Genomic DNA, 9,291 nt, shown 5'->3' with positions numbered 1-9,291 from the left:
TATTTTTGTTATTTAGTCTTCCTGGGGGTTATAAAGTATTCCTGAAAAGAATTATTAGTATACGTCCACGTCTTTCTTCATCCCCCATAAAAGCATACCTCTTAATTTTTGGTATTTTTAGGTTTTTGCCACATTATCTTACCGAAATATCGGAAATTTGGTAATTAGTCTTCTTTGAGTCTAAAAACTTTCCGCAGGAATTTGTCGGTATAGATCGACGAAATTTGCTGAAATTTGGTAATTAGTCTTCTTCATAAACGAAAGGAAACTAATTGTTCCATTTTACTTCAATATAACTCGTGGTGGAGGGTGTAACAAGTTCGCCCCGGCCGAACTTAACGCCGTTCTTACTTGTTCTACTTTCTTATTTTTATTCCACCATCCATCAAATTCAATTCTTCCCAATGAAAAAAACGCTTCATTTATTGTGGTGAGTTTTCAATTTATCACTTCATAACATTTATTAAATGTTTTCCCAATTATAGTATATCCAAAAAGCTATAACTTAGTCTGAAATAAACTGTAACATAATGTTGATGTAGTTTACATATAAGCTAAGTATGTATCATGTCAAAATGCTAATAAATAAACCAAAAAATTCTAATGCTAATTCTAATATAATGTGATATGCAAAAAATTATAGCCTAATGAAAAAATGCCAAAAAGTAATCAAATTAATAATGTACTGTAAAAAAATTAATTGTTCCAATTTTGTTCGGCGGTAGATATTTTTTTTTTTTTTTCGTATACACCTATTTGTATACTCTTAAACTTAACTATACACAATGCAAAGGAATGCATTGATGATTGCAAAATGGAGATGAACTCAACTTATTTTATTGCGTAAATAAAATTTAACTAATTGTATGCACACCTCGGCATCTTCAGCACTGTCGTGACCACTTTCTGTAATGAAAATAAGAAACAAAAATAATTTATTGTCGACATTTTTTAATGTTTTGTTTTTTCGAAGAAGTCCTACTTACCACTCTCTTGTATAATGCGTTTTAAATGTTCTATACATAATGTTTTCAGTGCTCTCTTCTTTGGTGGACCCAATTTGTGGGGAAACAGAACTGAGGTGTCGACCACAACATTGTGAATTAGCTTCAATGCCTTCAAATCACTTTCCAAACTATGACCAATCAATATTGTTTGCGAATTAAACATTGACATTAATATTGCTTGGACATCACGCAAGGTTCTGGTCTCATTAGCCAACATTTGCTCTGTTATACCAGAATACCTAAAAGGAAAAAATCATTAAATAATATGAAATGAAAACTTTTTTGCTTTTTCTACAACTTACACTGTGTTATAGTCCACAATTTTGTTATCCGGCTTAACAAGAGCGTCGTAAACTGTTCTACAATTGATATCGACCACAGTGACTCGTGTCAATTCCACACCATGGGTGGTGTAACACATTTCACAATCTAAAGCGTAAATATCTTTTTTCGTAGGTACATAATCGGGATCATCTTTGTCAATGGTGGTTATGAAACCTATAAGATTATCAGCATCCACAAAATCGCTAACATGATAATTGGCATAACTACAACCTGGGGTCCCAGCAGGTTGTTGGCAGCAACGATGATAATTGTCGCTGAAACCTTTGAAAGAAATCATTATATAAAATGTTTTGGACGTAAGAGATGATTTATTTATTTACTTACCTCTTCTGTAACCGGTACTCTTGGGATGGTAATTACACTCGTCCACACACACTTGCTCATAGATAGTCAAATTGAAAACTTTACCACAACGACTGCAATAACGTTCTGTCTCATTGGGTCGACGCATTGGTTTTGTACATTGAATTGTAGCTGTTCCTGGTTTAATGCCTGGCCGTGGATAACCATTGCTAACCAACTGTTCATCAGTTAGGCGCAGTTCAAAGACCATGTCGTATGCCTTATCACTGGGTAATTTGTCAAATGGTTCATTGCTACCACCACTCAATGTTGAATCCGTTTTTCTGTAAGAAAACAAATGATTTATAAAAAGTTAACAAATTTGGACACATTGCCGGTTGAAACGGAAGGACAGTTCTTGTCGCGAGCCAAAGAGGTGAATTGACTATATATGAGATAGTGATATAAACAAACTTCAGGCTAGGAAGTTTATGCTTCCGAAGCACCAGAAGGATGGAAGCTGCAAGAGCTTGCGTTTGTGCAACATTGCTGCTGCTGAACTCCTGCAAATCCTCCCGACCACACACGCAGCACTTAACACCACCAGAAAATGCTTCCTTTTTGCAGTTTAATTGCAATAGATGAATATCACTCGCGGCGGCGCAGGTTGCGGCGGTGCAGCAAATCAAGCTAAACAACTGCAGCTTACAGTGTTGTGATGGTTACAACGTACTAAGAAAGGATGGCACCATAAGTTTAGGTGGGGTGTTTGTGCTGACTGAGCAGATTTATAGCTCTACGTTTTGCACGGCCAATGAGGACGTCCCTATGAAAATTTGCGAAGAGTGTCACAGTTCGCCAGACATAACCATCGTGTCACCTGGCAACCCGTCATTTCTCTTGGGTCAGATCATCTGTCGATTGGAATCTCCATGGTAATGCTGAACCATCTGGATATGCCGGGAGTCGAGTATCTCAGTAAATTCTCAACCTGTCGCTAGCCATTCACACCGTTCCCGAAGTCTGGAAACGGGCGGGGTGGTCCCGCTACTGAAGCCAGCCAAGTATACCAGCAAAGGTGAATCGTACAGGCCGATTTCGCTGTTGTCGCCCTTGTCGATACTTGAGGCAAGTAAGCAGTACGACAGTGATGATAGGGCTCAACTTATCAAAAGCCATGGATACTGTCAAGCACTCCACGCTGTTTGAGGACATCAAGCAGACTACCCTCCGGCCAAGTTTGAAACGTGCGATAATCAATTATATTGTACCAGAAAGATGCCTAGGAAGTTATCAGGTTGGTCCGGCTACTGAAGCCAGGCAAGGATGCCAGCATTGGCGAATCCTACAAGTCGACGACCTCTTGTCGCCAGTAGCAAAGATTCTAGAGGCACTTAGGTTAGGTATTGACCTATCGAAGACCTGCAATACCATCAACTATGCCAAGCTGTTCGAGGATATAGACAAGACTATTCCCCTGTCAAGTTTAAAACGTTGGGTAATCAATTATATGTATGGACGCTAGTCGTACGTCGAATTCAGAAACAAGAAGTCCAAACCCCGTAGAGTAAAACAGTGAGTGGTGATATATCCAGAACTGTTTAATCTCTATCTATCCTGTATTCCACCCACTCCAGACGGCATTGAGATTGTAACATATACAGATAATTTTATAATCTTGGTGTCAGGTACCTTCCCTGATATTATTTGTGAAGGGCTGATCTTACCAACATGTTCCATCTCTAAATCTAGAGTCACTCTGCTCACCACATGGACGGCAGAGGTGAGAACAGAGTTGAATGTCATGGCCGATGGTTGCAGAATTCCGAACACAAAACTACCCAAAAATTCTAGGGGTCACATTTGACAGCATGTTCACTTCGTTCACGCCCAGGTATCTACAACAAGTTGATATGTAGGGACAATATCCTCAAGTCCCTAGCCGGCAGCACTTGGGGAGCAGATAAAGAAACCATGTGGGCCACATATAATGCGATAGATTGGTATGTGGTAAGCTATGCGGCGCCAGTCTGGTCCGTGAATCTAAGTGAAACGCAAACATATCAGAATGCCAACCTGAGAACTGCAACAGTGTGCCTCCTCAGGTCTTCAGTGGACCATCTACATAAGGATACAAAGATTCTTCCAGTATAGCAACACAATGGCACGATTTCTTTGCAGTACTTGCTCGGGGGTTACCGTGAGAGCCATCCCAATCACCATATGGCGGATAGGACTGCCCCACCCAGGCACGTCAGGAGAGAGAGAGACCCAACGCTACAAGAGACCTAGATCAACAATCCTATCAAGCAGATTTAAATAGCATTCACACTGATGCAGTCGCAGATGTCATAAAAACTATCGTGTGAATGCGGTACTCGGAGAACGTCCCACATCTATTGCAGCTGAGAAGCGTCAGCTGCCACGAAAAACTGCAATAGTTTCGGCTCAACTACGCTCGCGATGTTGCAGCCGTCTAAATTCCAATTATTGATTTTCGCAATAACTTACATTTTCTTCTTCACACTCCATGATGTATTTGTTGCTAATTTCCCTGCTAATACCACTTCATGTGATATAATTTTATTTGATTGCGAAGGTTTATTTCCTGAATCTGTAAGAAAAAATAAATTCCATAAACAATAAAGTTCATCTATAACAAATACTTCCTTCAACGGACATACCTGCTGCCTCTTTTCTTAGCTTATTAATAGCTAACATAGCGCTACTTTTATAAATAATAGGAGTATTGCATTTCTTAAATACAGCCAACTCTTCCGTTTGCGCCTGAAAAATTAAGGAGAAAAATAATTTATTTCCTTTACGACAATTTTTGGTAAGTAATGGACTTACTCTTTCCCAAGCATCCGCAACATTAGGATATATGGCTAGACAGTGTTTTACCATCATCTCATAATACTGCATTCGAATGTTATAGGAAATCTTTGTTGAGTTGGCTTCTAAAACTGGTGGTTTTGCAACCTTTTCGGCCTCGGTATTAGCCGCCTTTTCGGTTATTTTATGAGCAACACGAGCTCCTCCTTTGCTTGTCTGTGATGGTGTGAAGACTGGTCGTTTTTCTGCCCTTAATTCCTCAACTTTCTTTTTGGCCCTTTCAAAGGCTAACATGTTTGCAACTGGCGCTATCGTTCGTGCTACATTGATTTGGAATATTAATTGAAAATATATCACTTAATTTGAGTTCAGAATATACACGTACCCATTGGTTTCGTGGGAGGTGTTAAATAACTTTTTGGTATCAGGGGTGTTAATGATTTTTCTTGTGCTTTGCGTAATGCCTCATTTGCTTCCCGGACTTTTTCTTCTGCCTCTCGTAGAGCTGCAGCAGCTGCCGCCGCTTCTTCCTCCTGCTTGCGACGTGTTGCTTCTTGTCGTTCAAATATTGCCTATAAGACAAAAACCAAAGAATAGTTAGGAAGATCATTGAAATATTATGGTGGGGATAAAGCTTCAATAAGTTGTCGCTTGATCTTAATATTATACCTTGTGCATGCCATACATAAAAAGTTATTATTAGGATTCGAAATTTAATGTTTTCTATCTTCAATGTATTTTTGGTAAGAAAGTATTTCCTTAAGGGATGCAATAAAAATCTGTTCCAAAACTCACCTGCATTGCATTTTTACGATGATCAGGTTTAGGTGCAACTGTCGGAGTATGACTTTTATGCTTTTCGGCATTTTCATAGGCAACACGTTTCCTATGCGGCAGCTCTGGTTGTTCAAATTCATCATCATTTGCTTTACGTTTCGTGGCTGGGGGAATTTTAGCTTCTTCTTTGGTTTTTCCTTCATCGGTAGAACCATTGCCGTTATGTAGAGAGGCAAATTCTTGTTCCAATTGGTCGTAAATCATTTCACATTCCTTCATTATATCCTCCTCAGTTGTGGCAAATAGTTCTGTTGTATCATCAACGTCAAGCTTCTTCAGATCTGCTGATTTGCTACCCTTAGATTTTGATACCGTTGAAGAACTGCGCTTATCGGAAGATGACGACTTTGAGGAAGATGACGATTTGTGTTTAGAGGAACTGCTAGAAGAGGAATGATGTTTTTTCTCTGACGAAGATGATGATGATTTATGTTTTGATTCTTTTTCTTTGTCTTTATCACGAGATGATGATTTGTGTGATGAACTGGAGGAAGATGATTTGTGACGTGATGATGATGACGAAGACGACGATTTCTGTTCCTTCTTTTCATCCTTCTCTTTAGCACGGTCACGTTCTTTATGTTTTTCTTCATCTTTTGATCGTGACGAAGAAGATTTATGGGATTTATGACGACTGTGAGACTGAGACGATGATGACGAATCCCTTCTTTTAGACTTTTCAGGTTTTTCGGATTTGGATGTCGTGGATTCATTTTTGTCGGATTTGCTTTTCCTACTACTTTCTTTATCTTCTCTATCTTCATCTTTGGTTTCCTGCGATTCCTCTTGATTTTCTGAACATGCAATGTCAATTTCTAATTCACCAGCATCATCATCAATAATTCCCGTTAGTTCATCCAATTCATCTGTGCAGTCATCCAAATTAAGTGGACCACTATCTTGACTATCTTCACTTATGCTTGTTGCAATTATATCCGGCTTTATTGTGGAAGTTGGAGCGGGCACATAAACAGGAACACTATCAAGCGATGAACGTTGGGGAACAGAAGGGGATGCATTAATTGCAGGCTTCTCAGGTTGGTATTCCAAATTTGATTTGGCCTTTTTAACTACCTTTGGCAGCGGTAATTCAGCCAGTGTTAAGAGTTTGGGTGTCGGTTTGTACTCCGGTGCCGGTTGACTAATAGGCTGTGTGCCTCCTTGTGGTTTATCATTATCTTCTAAAATATAATTGTTGTTAATATCAGAAGTTTTTATACATGCAAAATTCTTGTTTATTACCTTTCCGCACATGTTTAAAGTGACAGTAAGGACGATTGCATGAAGTTGCTGCCAATCCCGTTGACCCCGTTCCTGTTGATGTCCCAGCATCGAAATAGGGACAAACAAAACTTTTAAATAAACCAGTAGAGGGTAACATATTACCCTCAATATATTTTTAATGAAACAATGAACAAAACTACACTATTTTGAGAATAAAAAGGGAAATCTCTCTAAACGCACTATGCAACCACAATTCGTCCGCATAGAACAGAGTCAAAAGAAAAACATCTGAAAAACTTCAGTGTTGATTCGAGTGGTACTTCACATTCATTGTTTTGTAGTAATAAAACATAAAATATTCTTTAGTTTTATTGTTTTATTGTATTATTTTTATCTAAAGAATATATTTAGGTGAAACGTATATTTACGCAATATCTTGTAATAATATTAAATATCTTTTTGTTGAAATTATCAAAGCGAGCATCAAGTTACTCATTACATTGTTTACAATACAACAAAATTCATCACTGCCTTAAGTGATGCCAAGATTCATACACCGGCATAATACAAAAACATTGCTATCATAGTGTTTACAAACGACAATTTCGAACATACAATACCCAGCATAAAGTTTGCATCCGCGGATGCAGTTGAATCTCTACAAGTGTACAGCACATTTGCCGTTGAAGTACATCTTTTCCCAGCAAAAAGTTTGCATCCGCGGATGCAGTTGAATCACTACAAGTGTACAGTACGTTTACCGTTGGAGTACATCTTTTCCTATGAATTCACTTAATTTTATAAGAGAGCGCGCAGCTAGGATGCACTCTATTTTGCTTCCACAGCACACAGCTAGGATGCACTCCGTTTTCAATCCAAATCACAGCTTTTGATGTAGTCGTTTGGATTGAATTTAAAGGCACTCTTCGGATTGTGTTTTTAATCAATCTAAAGATGCAGTAAAAATGCAAGCTATTGCGAAATATCCCAGAATAAATAAAATGCATTTATTATTTGTGTGAAACAAGAATACAAAGAACTTTATTATATAAAATTAAAAGTTTCCATTAAATTCAATCACAATTGAGTGTACTTCCTCCGTTCTCCATTTAATCCAACTGATTTTGCTTCGTCATCCTAAAGGTTTTTTATGTTGCCTTCCCATCACCAGTTCAGCTTTCGACTCCAACTCCACTCCATTACAAATTTCCGTCTCGTAAATTATTTTTATTTAGGGCGAAACCTATAGCTCTGCCTGTTGCGTGTGCGTTCAAAAATACAAAAACAAAATACATGTACAGTTGAACCTCGATTATCCGTGAATCGATTATCCGGGAACCTCCATTATCCGTGATAGAAGAGAAATGTTGGACTTTGTTCCATTTCCTATATTTTTCGTTATAAACTTCATTGCCCGGCATTAAAAGAACACTTTCCAATTAATTTGATTAAGCAAACAAAAGGTAAACAAGCAAAAACTGGAAATTCTCCAGTATTACACAATTTATGTATTTATGGTATCACAAAAACCATGGGACAAAGTCAATTCAGATGAAACTGATAATGATGATATTATGTATCCTTCTAAAATTTGGTGGATTACCACAACAAATTTAATAAAAATTGTAGATTTTCATATTATTGTACAATATTATGTCATTTTTACTTAAAAATGAGTTCAAAAACTACATAAAAACATTGCCTCCATTATCCGGGAAAATCGATTATCCGTAATGCCTCCGGTCCCTACCATAACGGATAATCGAGGTCCGATGTATTTCAAATTGAAAACAACAAATACATGTATTTTGTTTTTGTATTTTTGAACGCACACGCAACACGCAGAGCTATAGGTTTCGCCCTTATAACAAATTCTTCGAAATATATTCACACTTGTTTATCTTTTGAAGAAATTAAGGCCTGCGTACATAAGCTGCCTTGCCTGATTGCCTTGCTTTCCTGCTTCATTTCTGACATAATAAAAATAAAAGAATAAAGGAGGCCGAGCAAATTTCGAAGTGGGTTGCCCTTTTCTTTTTTATTCTTTTATCAGAAGCAAGCAAGGCAACCAGGCGAGGCAGCTTATGTGCGTAGGCCTTAAGGCCTGCGTACATAAGCTTCTCTGCCTGATTGCCTTGCTTTCCTGCTTCATTTTTGACATAATAAAAATAAAAGAATAAAGAAGGCCGAGGAAATTTCGACTTGGGTTGTCCTTTTCTTTTTTATTCTTTTATCAGAAGTAAGCAAGGTAAGTAGGCAAGGCAGCTTATATACACAGGCCTTTAGTATAATAATATAAAAAATTAAAATTTGAGATAAAATAATCTTACGCTCATCAGAAGGCAATCAATAAAAAAATATATATATATTTAAAGGAACAGACGCATTTTTATGAATTTTTTCCAAAAAATGCAAAGTTTCATGTTAAAATTTCATTGAAATTACTCTAGTGTGGCCCGGGACTTTCATAACTCCGTTGGACTACATCGAATGATGTTGTGAAATCATATCTCCAAGTGCACAACTTCCAATTTTTGTACAACAAAACTGACAGTCATCGAGGTCTATTTCGTTGACGTGTACACAATGGAATTAACATTTGAAATCTGTCCAGCAAAAACAATTGGAAGTTGTGCAATTGAAATTATGATTTCACAACATCTTTCGATGTAGTCCAACAGAGTTATGAAAAATGCACTCCGTTCAATCCCTACAAAACAAAAACAGTTGGTTGATCCCTACCCGTCGCTGCCGACATAAT

At 37.7% G+C, this 9,291-nt stretch overlaps 1 protein-coding gene across 1 annotated transcript; it reads right to left on the bottom strand.

The window, feature by feature from the left end:
* Positions 1-421: 421 nt before the first annotated feature.
* Positions 422-7,046, bottom strand: LOC141388700 (uncharacterized). The gene is made up of 10 exons (XM_073958868.1): positions 6,549-7,046; positions 5,265-6,487; positions 4,855-5,041; positions 4,488-4,789; positions 4,319-4,421; positions 4,146-4,248; positions 1,677-1,978; positions 1,310-1,613; positions 987-1,246; positions 422-906 (listed from the first exon to the last, which is right to left on the bottom strand). The coding sequence occupies exons 1-10, from the start codon at positions 6,685-6,687 to the stop codon at positions 827-829; spliced, it is 3,003 nt and encodes a 1,000-aa protein (XP_073814969.1). The 5' UTR covers positions 6,688-7,046; the 3' UTR covers positions 422-826.
* Positions 7,047-9,291: the final 2,245 nt, after the last annotated feature.

The sequence above is a fragment of the Musca autumnalis genome, unplaced genomic scaffold, assembly GCF_047663935.1.
Source record: "Musca autumnalis isolate F117 unplaced genomic scaffold, ASM4766393v1 scaffold_1, whole genome shotgun sequence".
In the NCBI taxonomy this organism is placed as follows: domain Eukaryota; kingdom Metazoa; phylum Arthropoda; class Insecta; order Diptera; family Muscidae; genus Musca; species Musca autumnalis.
This window is presented reverse-complemented; position numbering and strand designations above follow the sequence as displayed.

Coding starts and splice junctions, on each gene's coding strand:
- LOC141388700 (XM_073958868.1), bottom strand. CDS start 6,687: ATGTTACCCTCTACTGGTTTATTTAAAAGTTTTGTTTGTCCCTATTTC. Junction 4,249..4,318: donor GCTAAGAAAAGAGGCAGCAG/GTATGTCCGTTG, acceptor TTTTTCTTACAG/ATTCAGGAAATAAACCTTCG. Junction 1,247..1,309: donor ATTGTGGACTATAACACAGT/GTAAGTTGTAGA, acceptor TTTTCCTTTTAG/GTATTCTGGTATAACAGAGC.